Here is a 27,281-nt window from a genome sequence, read left to right on the forward strand (position 1 = left end):
CTGGCTCTTCCCAGTCTGTGAGGTAGGGTTCATGCCGTTATGACCCTTCGTCAGAGTCAGACTGAGTGACTTTTATTAATTTACCCAGAGCCTGGCGAGCCTACAGTCTACCACAGAACACACTGGACCTTAGTCAGCCGTGGTCAGGCTCTGCTTACATTACACAGTGTTTGTTGCTGTTTATCAAATGAAAGGTTTTCATTACTTTTTCAAGGGGAAAATACTTTTTTACGATTCTAGATTAAATGACTTTTCGTTTCTTTCAACCGAGTGAAACCTCTGCCTAATTCACAATCTTTTATACCCGGCCAAGATTATGAATTTTAACCCATATTAATTTTGTTTAAAAATAAGACTGTATGTAAAGGTTTTAGAACATAATTAAACAATAATTTTAGGCCTGCATTTAAAAGATGTGATTTAAATGCTGAAACAAATGATGTCTGAATAATATGTTATTTTAGGTTTTTGGTATGTGTTAATTGAATTTAGACCTAAAATAATATTTTCTAAACTTTGTGGTAAAGATGTATTTGTCAAAATGTTGAATTTATAATGTAAAGATTATTATGGCATTGACGGGAATCTTTTATTAATATGGTAGTCAATATGTAGGGATATTAGTTATGATGATTTATTGTTAAAAAGGAGACATTTTGTTACCACAAAAAAATATACATTTGATACTCTAAATGCTGCATATACTGTTTTTATTCAATTTGATCAAAATGTAATTGACCAAAGCTATTCAATTATTTAGAATTATGGGTTAATTGTTTTTACAGAATTACAATAATTGTTTTGTTTTAAATATATATAGTATCAGTCAAAAGTTTGGACACACTTACTCATTCAAGGGTTTTCCTTTATTTTACTATTTTCTACATTCAAGAATAATAGTGAATATGTCAAACACCCAAAAAAGTGTTAAATATAAAATATATTTTGATTTGTTTGAGATTCTTCAAAGTAGCCACCCTTGATTAAGGCTTTGTACACTCTTGGCATTCTCTCAACCAGCTTCATGAGGCAGTCACCTGGAATGCATTTCCATTAACAGGTGTGCCTTGCTAAAAGTTAATTTGTATAATGTCTTTCCTTAATGTGTTTGAGACAATCATTTGTGTTGTGACAAGGTAGGGGTGGTATACAGAAAATAGCCCTATTTGGTAAAATGGCATATTATGGCAAGAACAGCTCCAATAAGCAAAGATAAATGACAGTCCATTCTTACTTTGACTGACCTTCATGGTCTTAATGTGGAACATTTCAAGAACGTTGAACGTTTCTTCAAGTTCAGTCACAAAAACCATCAAGCCCTATGATGAAACTGGCTCTCATGAGGACCGCTAGAGGAAAGGAAGACCCAGAGTTAACTCTGCTGCAGAGAATAAGTTCAAAACAGTTACCAGCCTCAGAAATTGCAGCTCAAATAAATGCAACAGACACATTTTAACATCAACTGTTCAGAGGAGGCTGCATGAATCAGGCTTTCATGGTCAAATTGCTGCAAATTAACCACTACTAAAGACACCAATGAGAAGAAGAGACTTGCTTGGGCCAAGAAACATGAGCAATGGACATTAGACCGGTGGAAATCTGTCCTTTGGTCTGATGAGTACCAATTATAATTTTTTGGTTACAACCGCCATGAGACGCAGAGTAGGTGAACGGATGATCTCCGCCTGTGTGGTTCCCACCGTGAAGCATGGAGAAGGAGGAGGTGTGATAGTGTGGGGGTGCTTTGCTGGTGACACTCAGTGATTTATTTAGAATTCAAGGCACACTTAGCCAGCATGGCTACCACAGCATTCTGCAGCGATACGCCATCTAATCTGGTGTGTGTTTAGTGGGACTATAATTTGTTTTTCAACAGGAAAATGACCCAAAACACATCTCCAGGCTGTGTAAGGGCTATTTGATCAAGAAGAAGAAGAGTAATGGAGTGCTGTATCAGTTGACCTGGCCTCTACAATCACCCAACCTCAACCCAATTGAGATGGTTTTGGATGGGTTGGACTGCAGAGTGAAGGAAAAGCAGTGCTCAGAATATGTGGGAACTCCTTCAAGACTGTTGGAAAAGCATTCCACGTGAAGCTGGTTGAGAGAATGCCAAGTGTGTAAAACTGTCATCAAGGCAAAGAGTGCTACTTTGAAGAATCTCAAATATATTATAACTTTTTAGGTTGCTACATGATTCCATATGTGTTATTTCATAGTTTTGATGTCTTCACTATCATTCTACAATGTAGAAAATAGTAAACATAAAGAAACACCCTTGAATGAGTAGGTGTGTCCAAACATTTTTGGTATGACAGGTACTGCATATATATTTTGGGGTTTGACATTTTTCATATTTTTGGCAAATTTAAGTTGTGCTAATGTAAAGAAAATAACTTGTACTTCCACAATTCCTTTAGCTGCTATTTCAAAATGCCTTATTTTTGTTATTTAATTATTTTTATTTTACCTTTATTTAACCAGGTAGGCTAGTTGAGGACAAGTTCTCATTTGCAACTGCGACCTGGCCAAGATAAAGCAAAGCAGTGTGACACAGACAACAACACAGTTACACATGGAGTAAACAATCAACAAGCCAATAACACAATAAACAAGTCAATGACACAGTAGAAAAAAGAAAGTCGACATACAGTGTGTGCAAAATGAATGAGGAAGTAGGCCATAGGAGCGAAGAATTACAATTTAGCAGATTAACACTGGAGTGATACATTTTTTTAAATTTTTTTTATTTCACCTTTATTTAACCAGGTAGGCAAGTTGAGAACAAGTTCTCATTTACAATTGCGACCTAGCCAGGATAAAGCAAAGCAGTTTGACATATACAACGACACAGAGTTACACATGGAGTAAAACAAACATACAGTCAATAATACAGTATAAACAAGTCTATATACGATGTGAGCAAATGAGGTAAGATAAGGGAGGTAAAGGCAAAAAAATGCCATGGTGGCAAAGTAAATACAATATAGCAAGTAAAACACTGGAATGGTAGATTTGCAATGGAAGAATGTGCAAAGTAGAAATAAAAATAATGGGGTGCAAAGGAGCAAAATAAATAAATAAATTAAATACAGTAGGGAAAGAGGTAGTTGTTTGGGCTAAATTATAGGTGGGCTATGTGTACAGGTGCAGTAATCTGTGAGCTGCTCTGACAGTTGGTGCTTAAAGCTAGTGAGGGAGATAAGTGTTTCCAGTTTCAGAGATTTTTGTAGTTCATTCCAGTCATTGGCAGCAGAGAACTGGAAGGAGAGGCGGCCAAAGAAAGAATTGGTTTTGGGGGTGACTAGAGAGATATACCTGCTGGAGCGTGTGCTACAGGTGGGAGATGCTATGGTGACCAGCCAATTCTAGATTTAACTTTGGATTGGAGATGTTTGATATGGGTCTGGAAGGAGAGTTTACAGTCTAACCAGACACCTAAGTATTTGTAGTTGTCCACGTATTCTAAGTCAGAGCTGTCCAGAGTAGTGATGTTGGACAGGCGGGCAGGTGCAGGTTGCGATCGGTTGAAGAGCATGCATTTAGTTTTACTTGTATTTAAGAGCAATTGGAGGCCACGGAAGGAGAGTTGTATGGAATTTAAGCTTGCCTGGAGGGTTGTTAACACAGTGTCCAAAGAAGGGCCAGAAGTATACAGAATGGTGTCGTCTGCATGGAGGTGGATCAGAGACTCACCAGCAGCAAGAGCGACCTCATTGATGTATACAGAGAAGAGAGTCGGTCCAAGAATTGAACCCTGTGGCACCCCCATAGAGACTGCCAGAGGTCCGGACAGCAGACCCTCCGATTTGACACACTGAACTCTATCAGAGAAGTAGTTGGGGAACCAGGCGAGGCAATCATTTGAGAAACCAAGGCTGTCGAGTTTGCCGACGAGGATGTGGTGATTGACAGAGTCGAAAGCCTTGGCCAGATCAATGAATACGGCTGCACAGTAATGTTTCTTATCGATGGCGGTTAAGATATAATTTAGGACCTTGAGCGTGGCTGAGGTGCACACCATGACCAGCTCTGAAACCAGATTGCATAGCAGAGAAGGTATGGTGAGATTCGAAATGGTCGGTAATCTGTTTGTTGACTTGGCTTTCGAAGACCTTAGAAAGGCATGGTAGGATAGATATAGGTCTGTAGCAGTTTGGGTCAAGAGTGTCCCCACCCTTTGAAGAGGGGGATGACTGCAGCTGCTTTCCAATATTTGGGAATCTCGGACGACACGAAAGAGAGGTTGAACAGGCTAGTAATAGGGGTGGCAACAATTTCGGCAGATCATTTTAGAAAGAAAGGGTCCAGATTGTCTAGCCCGGCTGATTTGTAGGGGTCCAGATTTTGCAGCTCTTTCAGAACATCAGCTCAACGGATTTGGGAGAAGGAGAAATGGGGAAGGCTTGGGCGAGTTGCTGTGGGGGGTGCAGTGCTGTTGACCGGGGTAGGAGTAGCCAGGTGGAAAGCATGGCCAGCCGTAGAAAAATGCTTATTGAAATTCTCAATTATGGTGGATTTATCAGTGGTGACAGTGTTTCCTATCTTCAGTGCAGTGGGCAGCTGGGAGGAGGTGTTCTTACAGTGTCCCAGAACTTTTTTGAGTTAGTGTTGCAGGAAGCAAATTTCTGCTTGAAAAAGCTAGCCTTAGCTTTTCTAACTGCTTGTGTATAATGGTTTCTAGCTTCCCTGAACAGCTGCATATCACGGGTGCTGTTCAAAGCTAATGCAGAACGCCATAGGATGTTTTTGTGTTGGTTAAGGGCAGTCAGGTCTGGGGAGAACCAAGGGCTATATCTGTTCCTGGTTCTAAATTTCTTGAATGGGGCATGTTTATTTAAGATGGTTAGGAAGGCATTTAAAAAAAATATCCAGGCATCCTCTACTGACGGGATGAGATCAATATCCTTCCAGGATACCCCGGCCAGGTCGATTAGAAAGGCCTGCTCGCTGAAGTGTTTCAGGGAGCGATTGACAGTGATGAGTGGAGGTCGTTTCACCGCTGACCCATTACGGATGCAGGCAATGAGGCAGTGATCGCTGAGATCTTGGTTGAAGACAGCAGAGGTGTATTTAGAGGGCAAGTTGGTTAGAATTTCAGAATTTTTGTGGTCTTCCTAAGCCAGGATTCAGACACAGCTCGAACATCCGGGTTAGCAGAGTGTGCTAAAGCAGTGAATAGAACAAACTTAGGGAGGAGGCTTCTAATGTTAACATGCATGAAACCAAGGCTAAGTCGTTAAAAGAGAGCTCCTGGGGAATAGGAGTGGAGCTAGGCACTGCAGGGCCTGGATTCACCTCTTCATCGCCAGAGGAACAGAGGAGGAGTAAAATAAGGGTACGGCTAAAAGCAATAAGAATTGGTCGTCTAGAACGTCTGGAACAGAGAGTAAAAGGAGGTTTCTGGGAAAATAGCATCAAGGTATAATGTATAGACAAAGGTATGGTAGGATGTGAATACAGTGGAGGTAAACCTAGGTATTGAGTGATGAAGAGAGATATTGTCTCTAGAAACATCATTGAAACCAGGAGATGTCATTGCGTGTGTGGGTGGTGGAACTAATAGGTTGGATAAGGTATAGTGAGCAGGACTAGAGGCTCTACAGTGAAATTAGCCAATAAACACTAACCAGAACAGCAATGGACAAGGCATATTGACATTAAGGAGAGGCATGCTTAGTCGAGTGATCAAAAGGGTCCAGTGAGTAGAGAGGTTGGTTGGGGGTCACAGCGATTTAGACAGCTAGCCAGGCCATCGGTAGCAAGTTAGCATAGAATGGAGGTCTGTTATTAGCCACCTCTTGCGTTCCGTCAGTAGATTAGTGGGGTTCCGTGTGGTAGAGGGGATTAATCCAAATCACACAAAAAAAACCACAAAAAAAACAATCGATATAGTTATAGAGGCCCAAGAAGAAAAAAATATATAATAATAATAAAAATAAATAAATAAATAAATTGTCAGATTGTCTATTCAGATAGCAGCCGATAAGACAGCTAACGGTTAGCGGGCCGCGGATGGGCGTTCAGGTAACGTCGCGACGGAGGAGCCAGCCGGGTAACTCCTTCGGGTAGATAACGTCGGCAGTCCAGTTTTGAAGACCCGGTGGGGCTCCGCGTAGGCAGTAAAACGGGTCCGGATAGGTGATTGTAGCCCAGGAGTGATTGATGGAACTCTTCAGCTGGCTAGCTCCGGAATAATTGATGTTTGCTCCGGAATCGACGAAAGCCGATAGTCACACGGATAGCAGCTAGCTAGCTGTGAGATCCAGGTATGAATGTCCAGAGTTAGCGGTTGAAATCCAGGGACATGGAGAGAGAAATTGGTCCGGTATGTTCCGTTCCGAGCCGCGCTGCGCCGTACAAAACTGGCGATAGATTTTCGAGCTAAAGGATAGCTGATGACCACAAACCGTGGTTAGCTGAATACTAACGATTAGCCAGTAAAGAAACTAACTAGCTTCTGATTAGCTTCTGATTAGCTTCTGGATTAGCAGATTAACAGAAATGAGCAGAGGATGATGTGCAAGTACAGATACTGGTGTGCAAAAGAACAGAAAAGTAAATAAAATAAAAACTGTATGGGGATGAGGTTGGTAGATTGGGTGGGCTATTTACAGATGGACTATGTTATGTACAGCTGCAGCGATCGGTTAGCTGCTCAGGTAGTTGATGTTTAAAGTTGGTGAGGGAAATGAACGTCTCCAACTTCAACGATTTTTGCAATTCGTTCCAGTCACTGGCAGCAGAGAACTGGAAGGAAAGGCGGCCAAATGAGGTGTTGGCTTTGGGGATGATCAGTGAGATATGCCTGCTGGAACGTGTGCTACGGGTGGGTGTTGTTATCGTGACCAGTGAACTGAGATAAGGCGGAGCTATACCTAGCATAGACTTATAGATGACCTGGAGCCAGTGGGTTGTGGAAAATCTGTTGCTTAAAATTAAACTCTGTGGATAGTCTACATTTAATTTGATGTAAATGTCCTGAATTTGTGGCATTGTCAAAATGCCACCACTCATTTCCCTAGAATTTCAGTATTATATACAAAAGTATATGGACACCCCTTCAAATTAGTGGCTCGTAAGTGCTGTTATTGTGAAGTGAAAATGTCTAGGAGCAACAACGGCTTAGCCGCGAAGTGGTAGGCCACACAAGTTCACAGAAAGGGACCGCCACTGAAGCGCATACAAATCGTCTGTCCTCGGTTGCAACATTCACTGCTGAGTTCCAAACTACCTCTGGAAGCAACGTCAGCAGAAGAACTGTTTGTCGGGAGATTCATGAAATGGGTTTCCATGGATGAGCAGCTCCAGACAAGCCTAAGTTCACCATGCGCAATGCCAAGCATCGGCTGGTGTGCTGTAAAGTTTGGACTCTGGAGCAGTGGAAACACGCTCTCTGGAGTGATGAATCACGCTTCATCATCTGGCGGTCTGACGGACGAATCTGGGTTTGCCGGATGCCAGGAGAGCGCTACCTGCCCCAATGCAGGAGGAATAATGGTCTGGGGCTGTTCTTCGTAGTTCGGGCTAGGCTGTTTAGTTCCAGTGAAGGGAAATCTTACCGCGATTCTGTGCTTCCAAAGTTGTGGCAACAGTTTGGGGAACGCCTGTTTCAGCATGTTGCTCCTGTGCACAAAGTGAGGTCCATACAGAAATGGTTTGTCAAAATTGGTGTGGAAAAACTTGACTGGCCTGCACAGAGCCCTGACCTCAACCCCATCGAACACCTTTTGGATGAATTGGAACGCCAACTGCGAGCCAGGCCTAATCGCCCAACATCAGTGCTCGACCTCGCTAATACTATTGTGGCTGAATGAAATCAAGTCCCTGCAGCAATGTTCCAACATCTAGTGGAAAACCTCAGAAGAGTGGAGGCTGTTATAGCAGCAAAGGGTGGGGACCAACTACATTTTAATGCCCATGATTTTGGAATGATGAGCAGGTGTCCACATACTTTTGGTCATGTAGTGCATTTCTTTTTCTTTTCTTTTTTAAAATATTTTCTTTTTGCATTTTCCAATTAAGAACATTCAAAACAAAAGTGAAAAGATATTAGACAATGATAGGACAAAGTGACAGTAACAGACAAACGTAACAAAAATAAATTATAATTATATTAACAAACATACAATAATAAAAAATAAAAAATCTATAAAAAAATAAGAAAATAACGAGACATTGGATCACCTGCCATAGGCTACATATTATACATTACGTGTGAAACATTATGTGAGGATTATATATAGATTCAATCAATGAGATGTGGGGGGAGATTCTCCATATAGTCAATAAAAGGTTGCCAAATTCTGTAAAATGTCTTTAACTTATTCCTCAAGCAGTAAGTGATTTTCTCCAAAGGGATACAACTATTAACTTCCGAAAGCCACATTGCAACTGGCAGGGAGGAATCCAATTTCCATTTCAAGGCAATACATTTCTTGGCAATCGCTAGCAATATTTCTGTTAGCTTTATAGTATGGCTTTGCCTAAGATTGGTGTTAGTAAAGTTACCCAGTAGACAGACCTCCGGGTCTAAAGGGAATGCAACCCCGTGAATTGAGGATATGGTATCGCATACCCCCTGCCAGAAACCGTGTAGTTTTGAACACTGTGGAATGGAGGAATGTTCCTTCATCTGAGCCACATCTAAAACATAGGGAGGAGATATCTGGGTTGAACTTGTGCAGTCTAGATGGGGTGATATAGAGCTGATGGAGGAAATTAAACTGGATCAGTCTGTATCTGGAGTTCAATGTGGATTTAACCCCATCCCTGCATAGGTCACTCCATAGATCCTCATCAAGATCAATACCCAGATCTTTCTCCCATCTAAGTCGGGGTTTATCTAGCTCAGGCAGTGTTAGTCCTGACATAAGAGCATTGTAAACACGGGAAATGGTCTTGAACAGTGGTTGGTCTGCGTGGCAGAGTTGTTCAATAGGTGACATCTTAGGTAGGTTCCATTGTCCCTTGAGAGTCACCCTAATAACGTTTCGTAGTTGTAGGAAGCTAAAGAAGTCCCTGTTAGGCAAGTGGTATTTCTGTTTCAGCTGATCAAAAGACATAAGAACTCCCTCCTCGTAACAATATTCCAGAAGAGTGATCCTCTTATCAGACCATGGTCTAAAGTTACTATTCTGGAAAAGCATAGGGATCAATCTATTGTTCCATAAAGGGGTTTTAGGGGAAAGGAATCCCCCTCGTCCGAACAGCTCATGCAGTTTGCACCATGCCAGGACAGAATGTATGATTAAAGGGTTGTCTGTGATGGTTTTTATAGATTTTCTGTCCCATTTGTAAAACAAATCTGCCCCAGTGTCATCATTTACCTCAAGCTTTTCAATGTTCAACCATGAGGGAGAGGGACCTTTGTCAAACCTCTGAGGCAGAAACCTAGACTGTGCAGCCCAGTAGTACATTCTAAAATTGGGGAGGTTTAAGCCCCATTGACTGTAATCAAGGGTCAGTTTATCAAGGCCAACCCTAGGGGTTTTGCCGTGCCAGATAAACCGTCTGGTCAGCTTGTCGAGAGAGGAAAAAAATGCTGCGGGAACAGGGATAGGGAGAGATTGAAACAGATATAGAAATCTGGGCAGGACATTCATTTTAATTACATTGATTCTACCCAGTAGAGTGAGAGGTAAGTCCATCCATTACAAAGGTCAACCTCCACCTTTTGCAACAAACTGGCCAGATTTATAGAGGTTGTTCAGATTACCATCCACCATTATGCCCAAATATGTGAAGCCCATAGGCGACCATCTGAAAGGAAACTTGTGCTTGATGGTATGATGGTCAAAGACAGACAACGGTAAGATTCCGCTTTTATCAAGATTGACCTTATGTCCAGAGAAAGAACTATAACACTGTAGTAAGATCTGCAAGTGAGAGAGGGAGTGTTCTGGGTTTGTTAGAAATAAGACAAGGTCGTCCGCAAAGAGTGATAATTTATGGGTATGGGGGCCCACCTCAAAGCCATGTATGTCAGGGCACGTTCTAATAGCCTCAGCCAACAGTTCGATGGCGAGGGCAAAGAGGTGGGGGCTAATTGGGCAACCTTGTCTGTTCCCCCTATAAAGAGGGAAAGAGGAGGAAGTAATCCCATTGGTAGCAATCCTAGCTTTAGGAGATTTGTAGAGTGATTTTATCAAATTTACAAACACGGTACCTAAACCGAACTTTTCCAAGACGCGAAAGAGGTATGGCCATTCAACCCTATCAAAGGCCTTTTCAGCATCGAGGGAGACTGCGACACTAGGTATTTTGTTTTTGTTAGCAAGGTGAATTATATCAAAGAACCTTCTGAGATTGTTGGAGGACAATCTATTAATTATGAAGCCAGTCTGATCTGGGTTGACCAACAGGGGAAGACATGACTCCAGTCTCTTAGATAGCATCTTGGTGACCAGTTTACAATCTGTGTTAAGGAGAGAGATTGGTCTATAGGAGGCGCACTTCAGCGGGTTTTTCCCTTTCTTGGGGATTACAGTAATCACTGCTTGAGAGAAGGACTCTGGAAAGCAGTTGTCTTCTCTGGCTTTTTTAAGTACCTCCATAAGGTAGGAGACCAACAGCTCCCTAAATTCTTTATAGAACTCTGGAGGGAAGCCATCCTCCCCAGGAGATTTATTAGAAGGTAGGGATTTAATGGCCTCCAACAATTCAGGAACTGAGAAGTGTTCACTCAGGCGCTCGCTGTCTTCCCCTGACAGGCATGGGAGGTTGAGAGAGGAGAGAAAGGAGTCGATCTCTGATAGATCATCGCTTGATTGGGAAGTGTAGAGGTCTTCATAGTATTTCTTAAAAGTATTATTAATTTCAGTAGGGTCGAAGGATATCTCTTTAGTAAGAGTTTCTATGGCATTAATTGTCCTCTTACTTTCCTCTGCTTTCAGTTGCCATGCCAATACTTTGTGAGCTTTCTCTCCAAGCTCATAATAACGCTGTTTTGATTTAGTGATGGCCCTCTCAGCTTGATATGTGTTCAGAATATTATATTTAAGTTTTTTATTTACCAAAAACCTGTATAGATCTTTAGTCGGGCCTCTTTGGTAGGTTCTCTCTAGCTCGGAGATTTCAGATTCAAGGGCAATCAGTTCCGCACCGTGTTTTCTCTTCAGCCCTTTAGTATAGGAAATAATCTGTCCCCTCAGATAGGTCTTCAATGTGTCCCAAAGAATGAAGCTGTCAGGAGCAGAGGGTTTGTTTGTCAAAGTAAAAATATTGATCTGCTTTGATGAATGCACAAAATTCAGGTTGCTTTAGAAGTGTAGGATTTAGTCTCCATCTATATGCTCCATTTACCTCGGTAGGAATGGAGATTGATAATACCAGAGGAGAATGGTCACTAAGCAATCTGGGGGGATACTCGACATCTAACACTCTATGAAACAGTTGTGTCGAAAGTAAAAAGCTATCTATGCGCGTGTGGGTGCGAATAAAAAGAGTAGTCCCTATCCTGTGGGTGCAACTGTCTCCAGATGTCTAGTAAATTGAGATCTTTCATGAATGACATGGTGAGCTTGCCGGCTTTGGTAAGAAGTGAGGGTTTATCAGAAGACCTATCAAGAACTGTATCTAAGCAAAAATTAAAATCTCCTCCAACCAGTAGCCATCCTGGTGGTGCTTGAGCAACCTGAAGGAAGTCATTCTGAATAAACATATGGTCATGGAAGTTAGGAGGATAAATATTCAATAGGGTCCAAGACTCTGAAAACATATGCCCCTGCACCAAAACAAACCTGCCTGAGGGATCAGAGATAGTGTTGTTGACGCAGAAGGGGATGTGTCTACTTATCAAATTTGCAGTTCCTCTTGCTTTGGAGTTAAAAGAGGATGCAAAAACTTGTCCTACCCATTCCCTCTTCAATTTCTTGTGTTCACTGGCTGTAAGATGTGTTTCTTGTAAAAACACAATGTCAGCCTTTAATTTCATAAGGTATGTATAGACTCTTTTCCTTTTAATCGGGCTGTTAAGACCTTTTACGTTGAATGTGACATATTTTAGTGGGTTAAGCATAGGTTGGGTTTCAAATATGTAACTGAATAGAAATCTATCATATGCAGATAATTAGGAAATGTTTAAACTTTGGTTTGAGCACAAAAGTGACCTGTGTGTCTCTTTAGGAAGGAAACAATAAACATAGAAAAAAAAAAAAGAATCCCACCCCAAAATAAAAATCCCACCCACCCCGATTGTCAACAACAATCAAACATGAATACACTTGTAGAGATACAGGTTGCAGGTACTAGTTACAGTTTGAAGATGTAAGCCAGTCAATATGTAAATCACCCAGGTAATATAACCAGGACAGCGGAGTCAATCACCACCTTCCGGAGACACCTGAAACCCCACCTCTTCAAGGAATACCTAGGATAGGATAAGTAATCCTTCTCACCCCCCCCCTTAAATGATTTAGATGCACTATTGTAAAGTGGCTGTTCCACTGGATGTCAGAAGGTGAATTCACCAATTTGTAAGTCGCTCTGGATAAGAGCGTCTAAATACGTAAATGTAAATGTAAATGTAGAAACCTGCTGCTTTCCATTTTGCTCTTACTAGCTAAACCTTGGTGTAAACTAAAACCTGCGAGCCCTCTAAGTTGAAAACAAAAACGTTGTGAATAGATATTTATGGCTGAATATTTACTGCCCACGGTAAGGGCTGCTTGAGTCTACGAAAGATTACGAAAGATTAACATAAATGAGGGGGAAAGCAGTGGGCCTAAGCCCACTTATTGCTTCGCCAAGTGGATATGGAATAAACAAAAATATACTCTCCTGTAAATGTAATAGAACTCACCCCGGGAAGATACGGTTAGTTGAAAATGTACAAATCAATTATAGTGACCGGGAGATACCAGCAGTTCAATCCGGATAAGAGAAAACAAACGAACTGCGTTTTATCCCCCAGAGAGACCGTCCTGGCTCAGACGTTGCTCAGTTCTTTGAGAAAAGTGTGCACTTCTCCCGGTGTGTTGAAGAGATGGCTTCGGCCTTTGTACTGAGCTTTCATCCACGCATGGTGGATGAGGTAGCCGGTGATGTTCTTCTCCCTCAGTGCTTTGGCGGCAGGTCTGAACTGCTTGCGGCGTCTGGCGAGATCCGCGCTCATATCTGGGAAAAGGCTGACCCTCTTTCCATCGATGGTGATGTCCCCTTTGGCTCTTGTGAGTTGCAGTATCTTCTCTCTGTCTTGGAAACGGAGGAACCTGATCAGGACGGCTCGTGGGGGCTCATCTGCCCGGGGTTTCGGCGCTGATGTTCTGTGGGCGCGTTCGAATCCAGCGGTTTGGTGAAGTTGATTATGCCTAGGACCTCCGGGATCCATTGAGTGAAGAAACGGACCGGGTCACGGCCCTCGCTGTCCTCATTCAATCCCACCACATGGATATTACTACGTCTACTCTGGTTTTCCATATGATCTACTTTGTTTTTGAGGTAGGCATTGTCCTTTTGCAGTTGTGTCAAGACCTGGTCATGTCTAGCGATGGTATCTTCACTGTGCTAATGCGCAACTCTGCCTCAGTCGTTCTCAAAAGGAGATCATTCATGGAGGATTTCAGGTCGTCAATGGAGGAATGGAGTTCAGCCGATTTCTTATCGATTTTCAGAGAAAGACCTCTGTTACCATCCTGAATTTCCCGGAGGAGAGTAGCCAGCATGTCGGCAGGCTCGCAAGAGGCTGCTGAGAGCAACAGTCTGGAACTGTCGTCTGAGTTATGAGGGCTAATGCTAATCTTGCAAGCTGTATCGTTATCTTGGGAATCAACAACGTTTTGGTCGTCCTTCTTGCCTCTCGGTCGGAGGTCCATGGCTCTTTGGGAAGGTAAGTACTTGACAATTTATCAGCCGATGTTACAATATTGTTTCAACGTTGTTATTTAGGTAAAAATAGAATAACTTTGAAGAGCTCGGTTTGTCAACATCTGCTCAGCTCCGCGGCATCACGTGCTCCCCCATGCAGTGCATTTCTGACCACTAATATCCCTGGAGCCTGAAATTAGCCTATTAGATGTTGGATAGCAACAGGTGTGTGTTAGTTAGTTAGTTAGTGCATGTACTGTATATTCAAACAAAACAACCAGTACAGAACAAAGGCAGGAAATGTCCTTTGTTACTGTTTTATTATTTACAGTTTGTTTCAGTGGTTATTTGTTGATCATCTCTCACAGGCTTTTATGATGTTTAAGTGCAGTCATCTGTAGCTCTCTGTTCAGTTCCCTTTGGTCAGATAAATCAAATGGGGGGGTTTCACTTTCTCTTTTTAGTCTCTCTCTTCTCTCTCGATCACTTTCTTTCTCTCTAAACTTCTCTTTACTCCACGAGAAGGGTCAGATAGAAAGATAAATAAAAGAGAAAGTGTGGAAGTAGAGTAAATAGATCTGTAATGAGCCACTTAACAGTGAAGTGACAGCACTCTCAGTGTGGAGAGAATGATGAAGCTGTGGCAGACTTGCCAGGGCTCCACAGGACTGACTGGACCCTGGGCTGAACTTTGACCCCCTAATGACAGGTTTATTAAACTGCTGTTTGTGTCATTGTGTCATGCCTCTTCTCTCAATGTGTCTCTGTGTTATTACTTGTCCTGTTGCTGTAAGCGTGCCTATATATTTCTCTCTCTCTCAGGTCTCTCCATCTGTGGTCACAACTGCCTGCTGACGGCTGAGTGGATGTCAGCCAGTAAGATAGTGTGTCATGTGGGCCCAGCCAAAGACGATAAGGGAGAGATCATCGTCAGCACCAAGTCAGGAGGCCACGGCACCTCCACCGTCTCCTTCAAGCTGCTCAAGGCTGAGAAGATCGGTAAGATGGCTGCTCTCTGTAACCACTCCAGTTCTAATACAAGTCTCTCTGTCAATCATCAGAGGAACTCTAGAATGGCTACTCAGTGGCACAAGTACAGACAATCTTCCTCGGTATTACCAAGCAGAGGCAGCGGGGAACTACAGTATGGATACTCATACTGTTTTGTCCTGTGTTGCTGTACAAACTGTATAGTAGCTCTGTCAGGTACTATTATTGTGTGTGTGTGTGATCTCGGCTGTCCCTCAGTGATGATGTGTGTCTGTGCTCTAGGTATCCTGGACCAGTCTGCTGTGTGGGTGGATGAGATGAACTATTACGACATGAGAACCGACCGCAACAAGGGCATCTCTCCCCTCTCCCTACGCCCCAGCAATCCATTGGGCATCGACGTAGACAAGTAGGGACATACACACGCACGCAAGCACGCACACTACACACACACACACACACACACACACACACACACACGCATGCTACACACACACACAAGACACGCATGCATGCACACACTACACACACACCACACACACATACATAAACACACAGGTTCTAGTCTTTGAGTCATGGTTTAGGTCTGTAAACAGAAACAAAGGATCCCCATGTGGAGGTGTTTGAAATGTTATGCCAACACAGCAATGGCTCAACTGGATTTAACCACTGAACAATTCACTGGAGACAAAATCATTGTGTTTAAAGGAGAGAGAAGAAAAGACGAAAGGAAATAGTTGAAAAGAAAGAGTGCAGCCCACCACACATGGTCATAGGAGGCGTGTGGTGTGGTCTCAGCCTCCCACGCGCCTGGCAGAGAAAGCACAGCCTGTAATGTATAGTTGAGTTTGTATGGTTCTGGTATGTCTGTGCTCTAGGCCCTCTGGTGTTTGTTTGGTTTAGAGGGTGCAGGGGCCAAGTGACCACTTGTGGCCAGGGAGGTTAGCCCCTGACTGAGCCGCAAACCCTCCATGTCCAGGGTCACTTTCCTGGGCCTACTAGTAGGCTGCAACCCATAGAACGAGTCAGTTATCCCGAACTGAGAAACCACGGTTTCTTCTCTTCATGTTATTAGCCACATTAAAGACATTCTCTGTTACTTTGGCGACTAGTAATTTTGTTTTTTTAAACCTCCCAATTTGGTCTGGATGTGTCTATGTGTAGTTCACACATGCATAATCTATGAGCAAAGTTGCTCTCTTACCTTAATTAGCTATGAAATCCCTAGTTTGAAAGCAACTGCTTTCTGGAAGCTGTGCGGCGCCATTTCCCCCCACTTGGGCCAGCCCCCTAGCAATTCGAGTTTCAGCCAATGAGCTTCAGCCCTTCGCCATTTTAGTGACTGTTAGCAAGACGTACACACAGTAGAGAGCGATCAATGACGTAACGTAGTAAGCAATTTTTGTGGATCGCTTTTGGCTCATGGATGCTATTTTCAGAGCTGCTGGCTAAAAAGTATGCAAAAACATGGGAGGATATCTAGTAAAGACACTGGTCCATGAAAATGCGCACACACACACACACACACACACGGCACAGTACACACACACACATCACATGAATGAATGTAGGCAATGCTGTTTATTGAAGAGATAGTGGCTAGCTGTCCAACCAGACACAGCTGACCAGGAGAAGTGGAGTGGGCGGAGTCGGACAACCTTTTAGTAATCGTTTAGTAATTCAATAAGTTTCAACCCATGATTATAATTACGAGGTCTTGAACCAGTTTGAACAAGTTTGTCTGGTGGTGATGTCACTGGCTGGTTATTATTGCCGAGAGGTCAGACAGGAAGTCATCTTGTCGGTCTGCAAAACACTTCCTGGGGATGTCATCATCAACCTGTTCCTTTTTATTTTGGTCCACACGCTACAGAGTAACAAACCTTGTCCGAGCCGCAATGCTCCAGTAATAATGTCCCAACTGTAACTGCTTGTTTTGAGTTCGCCTACTGAACTGCATGAATAGTAAGAGCAAAGTTTCTCTCAGCGTATATGTATGTGCTTCCTGTCTGTAAAGCAAAGCAGCAGATCCGTAACATGTGAGAGCAGGCTTTGATAACGTGCCAGGTATGGAGATGAGGGAATAACTTAACGGACTGAGAAAGTTGTTTCTCTCTCTTTTGCTTCCTGACTCTCTGTCTCTGTCTCTTTCGAGATACATGTGTAAATTGAATATGCCACTTTGCAGAAGCTTTGTAAAGTTACCTACAGTGCATCCGTTTTTAGTATGTTCACTTGATCTTTGCGCAAATTCAATCTGTAAACTTTGTTGTTCACGCCACACTCTTACCAACTAAGCAACAAAGTTACAAGGTCATTAGAAGAGTATGGGTACTTTGAATGGAAAGTGTGGTGAGAGTTCTATGGTGATCAAACCCCCTCTCTCTCCCACTTCTTTCCCATGACAACCCATCGTTACATCTTTTCTGAGATAATTCTGCTCTATGATGTTTGTGTGTGTGCATGCATGCGTGTGTGTGTAATCACTCCCTGAGGGCTCAGTGTGCTCCAGTACATTACAGTGGAGGCTGGATGGGGGGGGGTTAGGGTTTAGTTAGTGTAGCCCACGGGTCATTACGACAGATCAAACCTTCCTAATGAGCTCTGGGTCCTCAAGGGGCACCCAGGCGTCACACACTGCTCTTCCCACGCCCGGGCCTCCCTCCTTGGGCACAGCCTGGCCTCACACTGACCCCTGCTGGATGACTTTATACAAACACACCAACTCAACTTCAGCTCATTACATTATAAGAAGGACATTCTTGTTATTTTGAACAATGTCATGGATATGTTATTTCTTATTTGTGAAACTATGTACAGTTGTAAGCATTACCTATTATGTATTGTTTGTGTAGATTGTGTTCAATTTTCAACTTCATTGTCAAAGAGAGAAATGGGCTAAGCAGCATAATCTATAATACTATGTTTGCTTTTAACCAAATGTGCCTGAATACATTATCCGTATGGGTGATCAAGAGAAATCCAACCCACAATCACTCTACCAACTGACCCAAACAGGGCCACAGCATGACCGTACAGTACCACAGCATGACCGTACAGTACCACAGCATGACCGTACAGGACCACAGCATGACCGTACAGGACCACAGCATGACCGTACAGGACCACAGCATGACCGTACAGGACCACAGCATGACCGTACAGGACCACAGCATGACCGTACAGTACCACAGCATGAGGACCACGGCATGACCCAGCATGACCGTACAGGAGGACCACGGCATGACCGTACAGGACCACGGCATGACCGTACAGGACCACGGCATGACCGTACAGGACCACGGCATGACCGCATACAGGACAGCATGACCGACCACAGCATGACCGTACAGGACCACAGCATGACCGTACAGGACCACAGCATGACCGTACAGGACCACAGCATGACCGTACAGGACCACAACATGACCGTACATAGAAGATATAAAACATACATTTCACAGGGTTTCTTAGTAATCCGTTTTCTCCCCCAGGGGTAAGGTCCCTCTGAAAGATCTGGAGGCCATGTTCCCAGGGGTGAGTGGGGATTTCACCAGCGAGAACTTCTCAGCCACCTGGTACCTAATCGAGAACCACTCTGTCACCAGGTAGGTCAGGCCGACCTACCTATCTATTTTCTACGACCTCTGGGTCAGACAAACAGCCAATCGCAAGTATATTTCTCCTGTACCAGCCAGCGCACCATCCCAACTAATATGTTGATGAACGTCAGCCCTCTAGCCAAGCGATCAGTCAGAAACACTGTTGGAAGTAATGCAGTGACTTGGCACAAAACCTTTGAATGTTGTCTTTATCATCCAATCACAATTTATTTAAAATGCATTTAACAAAAGCCTCAATACAGTTTACAAAAAAAAACATTTTTAGTTGTTTAGTTTTTACGTGGTTCTCAGTCCATCCAATCAATCCACTGACCCAGAAACAGAGCTAGTCTGTGAATAAATACAATCGAGCTCCAATCCCTGTTGATCCCTGACCCCTGACTTGGCACAAGAAAACTTTGGACATGTGGAGGAATTGTCCTTTCTCTTGTTGACTTCTGACCCCTGGTCTCTGTCATACTAGGACAGTGTTTGTCAGCATGTCTGTCAGGTTATTATTAGTCTCTCCTGGTTTCCTCCCTGTCATCCATCATGGTTCCCCTCCATCTAACCCCCCAGTCTAGCGGATGGATCCTGTCTGCTCCTGGCCAGCAACTGCAGGGCTGCAGACTCCACTGGGTTGGGCTGTTTTGGGTTGACAGGGCCTGTGTTTCTTCCTCCAGAGGAAACTTACATTCACTCCCAAAGTACACACACGCATGCTTGTGCGGACTCTCACTTGTGTGCGTTACACATAGAAAATCGTACGCACACACACACTCCTCTGACTGATGGGATGGTGTCACACTTGGAAGTAAACAGCATTTTTAACTTTCACATCCCACTTTTCTTTCTCATCTCGCTCCCTCTTACCCTCCTTCCCCCTCTCAGTTTTGACCAGTTGCGTATGGCAGCCAGTAACCTGAAGAAGCAGGCCACTAGGAAGAACGAGGGCAGTCTGGCCTACGTGAAGGGAGGCCTCAGCACTTTCTTTGAGGCACAGGACGCCCTCGCAGGTAAAGATACAGTACACACAGACTATACACAGAGTATGTGTTTTTTACACTGTACATCAATACTACACAGAGAGTGTGTGGTATATACATTGTATGTGAGTTATTACACAGGTAGATGATAACCGTATAAAGACAATGAATGTAAACATGTTTCAGGGTTGACGGTACTTGGCTCTCATGATGCAAGTAAGAGTTTGTGAGGCTCTGATCTATTGCAGTGTGTGTTTGACTAATATCCTTTACAGACGTAGAACACTTCTACAGTAACCTGTCGATAGCGACAGTAGATAACCTTTCAGACAATTTTTAAAAGTGCCGCATCAGGAGCATCTGTATCTTTTCTGACAGTAGAATTCTGCTCCGGCATATAATGACCAGTATTGTGTCCCTGACAACAATAAACCTTACTGATTGATGTGCTGCTGTGTTTTTTTTTAAATGGCGTTTTATTTTATGATATGATAGTTTTCTTTCTACTAAATTTCTTGGTAAGTCAGTGTTTAATGAACTTTTTTTTAGGAGAGAGTGGGATGCTGGCAGGCAGGGCGCAGGCAGGCAGGGCGCAGGCAGGCAGGGCGCAGGCAGGCAGGGCGCAGGCAGGCAGGGCGCAGGCAGCTCGAGATGATTTGATTGACAGTTCTTGTCCCATAGTGATGGATGTCAATCCTGCTTCAGAGGAGGTATTCCATTATAGACGAGTAAAATGCCTGTTTAGTGGTGCTTCAAAACTATCTCCAGAGATGGTTTTGTGTCGTCTTTTGAAATAGTGTACCCTTAGCCGAGGCACTTTCAAGGCGGCACATTCCATCTGTCTGAAAAGAGTATAAGACCGGTATGGTTTGGGATATCATTAGTGTGGTGTATTACAGTGGGAGTTAGAATAAGACAGGTATGGTTTGGGATATCATTAGTGTGGTGTTTTACAGTGGGAGTTAGAATAAGACAGGTATGGTTTGGGATATCATTAGTGTGGTGTATTACAGTGGGAGTTAGAATAAGACAGGTATGGTTTGGGATATCATTGGTGTGGTGTTTTACAGTGGGAGTTAGAATAAGACAGGTATGGTTTGGGATATCATTAGTGTGGTGTTTTACAGTGGGGTTAGACTAAGACAGGTATGGTTTGGGATATCATTAGTGTGGTGTTTTACAGTGGGAGTTAGAATAAGACAGGTATGGTTTGGGATATCATTAGTGTGGTGTTTTACAGTGGGAGTTAGAATAAGACAGGTATGGTTTGGGATATCATTAGTGTGGTGTTTACAGTGGGAGTTAGAATAAGACAGGTATGGTTTGGGATATCATTAGTGTGGTGTTTTACAGTGGGAGTTAGAATAAGACAGGTGTGGTTTGGGATATCATTAGTGTGGTGTATTACAGTGGGAGTTAGAATAAGACAGGTATGATTTGGGATATCATTAGTGTGGTGTTTTACAGTGGGAGTTAGAATAAGACAGGTATGGTTTGGGATATCATTGGTGTGGTGTTTTACAGAGGGAGTTAGAATAAGACAGGTATGGTTTGGGATATCATTAGTGTGGTGTTTTACAGTGGGAGTTAGAATAAGACAGGTATGGTTTGGGATATCATTAGTGTGGTGTTTTACAGTGGGAGTTAGAATAAGACAGGTATGGTTTGGGATATCATTAGTGTGGTGTTAGAATAAGACAGGTATGGTTTGGGATATCATTAGTGTGGTGTATTACAGTGGGAGTTAGAATAAGACAGGTATGGTTTGAGATATCATTAGTGTGGTGTTTTACAGTGGGAGTTAGAATAAGACAGGTATGGTTTGGGATATCATTAGTGTGGTGTTTTACAGTGGGAGTTAGAATAAGACAGGTATGGTTTGGGATATCATTAGTGTGGTGTTTTACAGTGGGAGTTAGAATAAGACAGGTATGGTTTGGGATATCATTAGTGTGGTGTTTTACAGTGGGAGTTAGAATAAGACAGGTATGGTTTGGGATATCATTAGTGTGGTGTTAGAATAAGACAGGTATGGTTTGAGATATCATTAGTGTGGTGTTTTACAGTGGGAGTTAGAATAAGACAGGTATGGTTTGGGATATCATTAGTGTGGTGTTTTACAGTGGGAGTTAGAATAAGACAGGTATGGTTTGGGATATCATTAGTGTGGTGTTTTACAGTGGGAGTTAGAATAAGACAGGTATGGTTTGGGATATCATTAGTGTGGTGTATTACAGTGGGAGTTAGAATAAGACAGGTATGGTTTGGGATATCATTAGTGTGGTGTTTTACAGTGGGAGTTAGAATAAGAAAGGTATGGTTTGGGATATCATTAGTGTGGTGTTTTACAGTGGGAGTTAGAATAAGACAGGTATGGTTTGGGATATCATTAGTGTGATGTTTTACAGTGGGAGTTAGAATAAGACAGGTATGGTTTGGGATATCATTAGTGTGGTGTATTACAGTGGGAGTTAGAATAAGACAGGTATGTTTTGGGATATCATTAGTGTGGTGTATTACAGTGGGAGTTAGAATAAGACAGGTATGGTTTGGGATATCATTAGTGTGGTGTATTACAGTGGGAGTTAGAATAAGACAGGTATGGTTTGGGATATCATTAGTGTGGTGTTTTACAGTGGGAGTTAGAATAAGACATGTATGGTTTGGGATATCATTAGTGTGGTGTATTACAGTGGGAGTTAGAATAAGACAGGTATGGTTTGGGATATCATTAGTGTGGTGTTTTACAGTGGGAGTTAGAATAAGACAGGTATGGTTTGGGATATCATTAGTGTGGTGTTTTACAGTGGGAGTTAGAATAAGACAGGTATGGTTTGGGATATCATTAGTGTGGTGTTTTACAGTGGGAGTTAGAATAAGACAGGTATGGTTTGGGATATCATTAGTGTGGTGTTTTACAGTGGGAGTTAGAATAAGACAGGTATGGTTTGGGATATCATTAGTGTGGTGTTTTACAGTGGGAGTTAGAATAAGACAGGTATGGTTTGGGATATCATTAGTGTGGTGTTTTACAGTGGGAGTTAGAATAAGACAGGTATGGTTTGGGATATCATTAGTGTGGTGTATTACAGTGGGAGTTAGAATAAGACAGGTATGGTTTGGGATTTCATTAGTGTGGTGTTTTACAGTGGGAGTTAGAATAAGACAGGTATGGTTTGGGATATCATTAGTGTGGTGTTTTACAGTGGGAGTTAGAATAAGACAGGTATGGTTTGGGATATCATTAGTGTGGTGTTAGAATAAGACAGGTATGGTTTGGGATATCATTAGTGTGGTGTTAGAATAAGACAGGTATGGTTTGGGATATCATTAGTGTGGTGTTAGAATAAGACAGGTATGGTTTGAGATATCATTAGTGTGGTGTATTACAGTGGGAGTTAGAATAAGACAGGTATGGTTTGGGATATCATTGGTGTGGTGTTTTACAGTGGGAGTTAGAATAAGACAGGTATGGTTTGGGATATCATTGGTGTGGTGTTTTACAGTGGGAGTTAGAATAAGACAGGTATGGTTTGGGATATCATTGGTGTGGTGTTTTACAGTGGGAGTTAGAATAAGACAGGTATGGTTTGGGATATCATTAGTGTGGTGTTTTACAGTGGGAGTTAGAATAAGACAGGTATGGTTTGGGATATCATTAGTGTGGTGTTTTACAGTGGGAGTTAGAATAAGACAGGTATGGTTTGGGATATCATTAGTGTGGTGTTTTACAGTGGGAGTTAGAATAAGACAGGTATGGTTTGGGATATCATTTGTGTGGTGTTTTACAGTGGGAGTTAGAATAAGACAGGTATGGTTTGGGATATCATTAGTGTGGTGTTTTACAGTGGGAGTTAGAATAAGACAGGTATGGTTTGGGATATCATTAGTGTGGTGTATTACAGTGGGAGTTAGAATAAGACAGGTATGGTTTGGGATATCATTAGTGTGGTGTTTTACAGTGGGAGTTAGAATAAGACAGGTATGGTTTGGGATATCATTAGTGTGGTGTTTTACAGTGGGAGTTAGAATAAGACAGGTATGGTTTGGGATATCATTAGTGTGGTGTATTACAGTGGGAGTTAGAATAAGACAGGTATGGTTTGGGATATCATTAGTGTGGTGTATTACAGTGGGAGTTAGAATAAGACGGGTATGGTTTGGGATATCATTAGTGTGGTGTATTACAGTGAGCATGTAATCTAAGGACTTCCTGACCATTCCTCAGAACTCTGATGGACGTGTGGAAGCTGGCCTCTAGGTTTGTGTGTATGTGGGTGTGTATTGCCTGGTGTGTTTTCTGAAAAGTGTGTGTGATTCTGCGTGTGTTTGTGTTCCTGTGACCATGTCTCTGCAGCTCTTGGGTTTTCCTGTTGTGTATGTAAATCAAATCAAATTTTATTTGTCACATATGCCGAAAACAGCAGGGATATGCTTACTTATACAAGCCCTTAACCAACAATGCAGTTTTAAGAAAAATAAGTGTTAATGTAGTTGCTTAAATAAAATATTACAAATAGAAAATGGAAAAATATCAAATAATTCAAGTTAACAGTAAAATAACAGTAACGAGGCTATATGCAGGGGATACAGAGTCAATGTGCTGGGGCACAGGATTTGGGCATGCACACGTTCACGCAGTGTGGTCTAGCAGTCTGATTAAAGAGGCGTGTGTGTGTGTGTGTGTGTGTGTATGTGTGTGTGTGTGTGTGTGTGTGAGCAGAGCACCTCTCCACCGCAGTGTACCACAGTTGCGCTAGCCAACCACAACATCTTCATTAAAACGGCATCAGCTCTCACATGTCAATCACAGTGCTGCCTGTAGCAGGGCCATCTAGTTCTGTACTGCTTTCCTATTAGAACCGTAGAGTGGAGTGTGCGGATTCATTACACAAATACACACACACCAACTAACATACACACTGACTGACACTTGCCACCCATACACACTGAGACATATGCACACACATACACACACATGTATACCCAAACAGACGCGCGCACACACACTCCCATGGCCTTTCTGATTCACTCTCTGATAACTCTGAGGTAACATTTTGACTGCTGTCACTCTGCCAGGTAGCTCAGTCAAATCAATTGTTCAACTTTATCAGTCATATTTTTGTCTGTTTACTCTAATTCCCCTCATAGCCACTCAGTTACTTCCCCTGACTATTTATATGTCTCAGTCATTATTATGATTGCTTTCCGTATGTAATGTTTGTGCCCGGGTGGAGCAGGGGGGTCCGAATCCGAGGCAATGTTTTCATTGTTAGCGTCTGAATCTAAATAAACGGAGCAGGGCAACACAATGCAGGCCAGAGCAATAGGGATGATAACGGCCCTAATATGACCGAGGGGAACAATACAGTCCCTTTCTCACGTTCACTCTGCTGAGCGTGCCCATTATGAGCCAAAATGGGAAGAGCAGGTGTCCTCAGTGACCCAGGAAATAATGCACCCTCAGATGGACTCATGGCCTGTGAACCAGGAAGCAATAGACCATAAGATGACAAGTCAATTGACCTGTGTCATTAGGCTGTACTTCACTGTAAAGGTTTGAGAGTATATACTGCCTCCTTACAGCACGGCTGTCAAGCTTACTCCACGGAGGGCCGAGTGTCTGCAGGTTTTACATTTTTACTTTCAATTAAGACCTAGACAACCAGGTAAGGGGAGTTCCTTACTAATTAGTGACCTTAATTCATCAATCAAGTACGAGGGTGGAGCGAAAACCCGCAGAACCTCGGCCCTCCGTGGAATGAGTATGACATGTGCCTTACAGCACATACAGTGCCTTGCGAAAGTATTCGGCCCCTTGAACTTTGCGACCTTTTGCCACATTTCAAGGCTTAAATACATAAATACATAAATATATAAAACTGTATTTTTTTATGAAGAATCAACAACAAGTGGGACACAATCATGAAGTGGAACGACATTTATTGGATATTTCAAACTTTTTTAACAAATCAAAATCTGAAAAATTGGGCGTGCAAAATTATTCAGCCCCTTTACTTTCAGTGCAGCAAACTCTCTCCAGAAGTTCAGTGAGGATCTCTGAATGATCCAATGTTGACCTAAATGACTAATGATGATAAATACAATCCACCTGTGTGTAATCAAGTCTCCGTATAAATGCACCTGCACTGTGATAGTCTGAGAGGTCCGTTAAAAGCGCAGAGAGCATCATGAAGAACAAGGAACACACCAGGCAGGTTCGGGATACTGTTGTGAAGAAGTTTAAAGCCGGATTTGGATACAAAAAGATTTCCCAAGCTGTAAACATCCCAAGGAGCACTGTGCAAGCGATAATATTGAAATAGAAGGAGTATCAGACCACTACAAATCTACCAAGACCTGGCCGTCCCTCTAAACTTTCAGCTCATACAAGGAGAAGACTGATCAGAGATGCAGCCAAGAGGCCCATGATCACTCTGGATGAACTGCAGAGATCTACAGCTGAGGTGGGAGACTCTGTCCATAGGACAACAATCAGTCGTATATTGCACAAATCTGGCCTTTATGGAAGAGTGGCAAGAAGAAAGCCATTTCTTAAAGATATCCATAAAAAGTGTAGTTTAAAGTTTGCCACATGCCACCTGGGAGACACACCAAACATGTGGAAGAAGGTGCTCTAGTCAGATGAAACCAAAATTGAACTTTTTGCCAACAATGCAAAACGTTATGTTTGGCGTAAAAGCAACACAGCTCATCACTCTGAACACACACCATCCCCAAACATGGTGGTGGCAGCATCATGGTTTGGGCCTGCTTTTCTTCAGCAGGGACAGGGAAGATGGTTAAAATTGATGGGAAGATGGATGGAGCCAAATACAGGACCATTCTGGAAGAAAACCTGATGGAGTCTGCAAAAGACCTGAGACTGGGATGGAGATTTGTCTTCCAACAAGACAATGATCCAAAACATAAAGCAAAATCTACAATGGAATGGTTCAAAAATAAACATATCCAGGTGTTAGAATGGCCAAGTCAAAGTCCAGACCTGAATCCAATCGAGAATCTGTGGAAAGAACTGAAAACTGCTGTTCACAAATGCTCTCCATCCAACCTCACTGAGCTCGAGCTGTTTTGCAAGGAGGAATAGGAAAAAATTTCAGTCTCTCGATGTGCAAAACTGATAGACATACCCCAAGCGACTTACAGCTGTAATCGTAGCAAAAGGTGGCGCTACAAAGTATTAACTTAAGGGGGCTGAATAATTTTGCACGCCCAATTTTTCAGTTTTTGATTTGTTAAAAAAGTTTGAAATATCCAATAAATGTCATTCCACTTCATGATTGTGTCCCACTTGTTGTTGATTCTTCACAAAAAAATACAGTTTTATATCTTTATGTTTGAAGCCTGAAATGTGGCAAAATGTGGCAAAGTTCAAGGGGGCCGAATACTTTCGCAAGGCACTGTAGTCCTGTGATTATGTCTGTTTTTAGGGAGATGAATCTGAGGCCCTTGTTTGTTTTGGTTATTGACAATATCTCAGTGCTAGTTCTGGTATGGATAGTAAGCTTGATGTATGGTTCAAGTTGCATACAATAGTCAGGTATGGTCAGGGTAAGCTTTAGTAATGTGCCAGCCATCTTGTTCTGAACCAGACTGCACTTGGCGGCTCCAACAGTTGCTCACTGCCAGATCCAGTTAGCACAGCTGTCCGCAAAACTGTGAATCCTTTCATTGTCTGTCTCTCTCCATGTTTGGCAAGTCGTCATTTTAAATTAGCTCTACTTCAGGTGTTGCTGTACAAATTTAAAGGAAATTAATAATGAAGGGTCTGAGTGTCTGAGCATGTGTGTGTGTGTCTGTGCTTCTGAGCATGTGTGTGTGTGTGCGTCTGAGCGTGTGTGCTCTGTGTTCAGCATGTGTTACATTAAAAGTGGCA

General features: G+C 42.7%; 1 protein-coding gene across 6 annotated transcripts in view; it reads left to right on the forward strand.

Moving 5' to 3' along the window:
- exoc2 (exocyst complex component 2) overlaps window positions 1-27,281 on the forward strand; it is a 120,681-nt gene that overhangs the window by 19,526 nt on the left and 73,874 nt on the right. For all 6 annotated transcript variants that reach the window (XR_010451492.1, XM_064935801.1, XM_064935797.1 and 3 more), the window contains 4 exons: window positions 14,629-14,805; window positions 15,079-15,205; window positions 18,291-18,404; window positions 19,290-19,414. Coding sequence is in view for 5 of the 6 variants with exons in the window: in XM_064935801.1 (XP_064791873.1) it covers window positions 14,629-14,805; window positions 15,079-15,205; window positions 18,291-18,404; window positions 19,290-19,414 (543 nt within the window). In the remaining variant the exon portion in view is untranslated. The remainder of the gene's footprint in view (window positions 1-14,628; window positions 14,806-15,078; window positions 15,206-18,290; window positions 18,405-19,289; window positions 19,415-27,281) is intronic.

Source organism: Oncorhynchus masou, chromosome 24 (genome assembly GCF_036934945.1).
Source record: "Oncorhynchus masou masou isolate Uvic2021 chromosome 24, UVic_Omas_1.1, whole genome shotgun sequence".
Taxonomy (NCBI): Eukaryota; Metazoa; Chordata; class Actinopteri; order Salmoniformes; family Salmonidae; genus Oncorhynchus; species Oncorhynchus masou.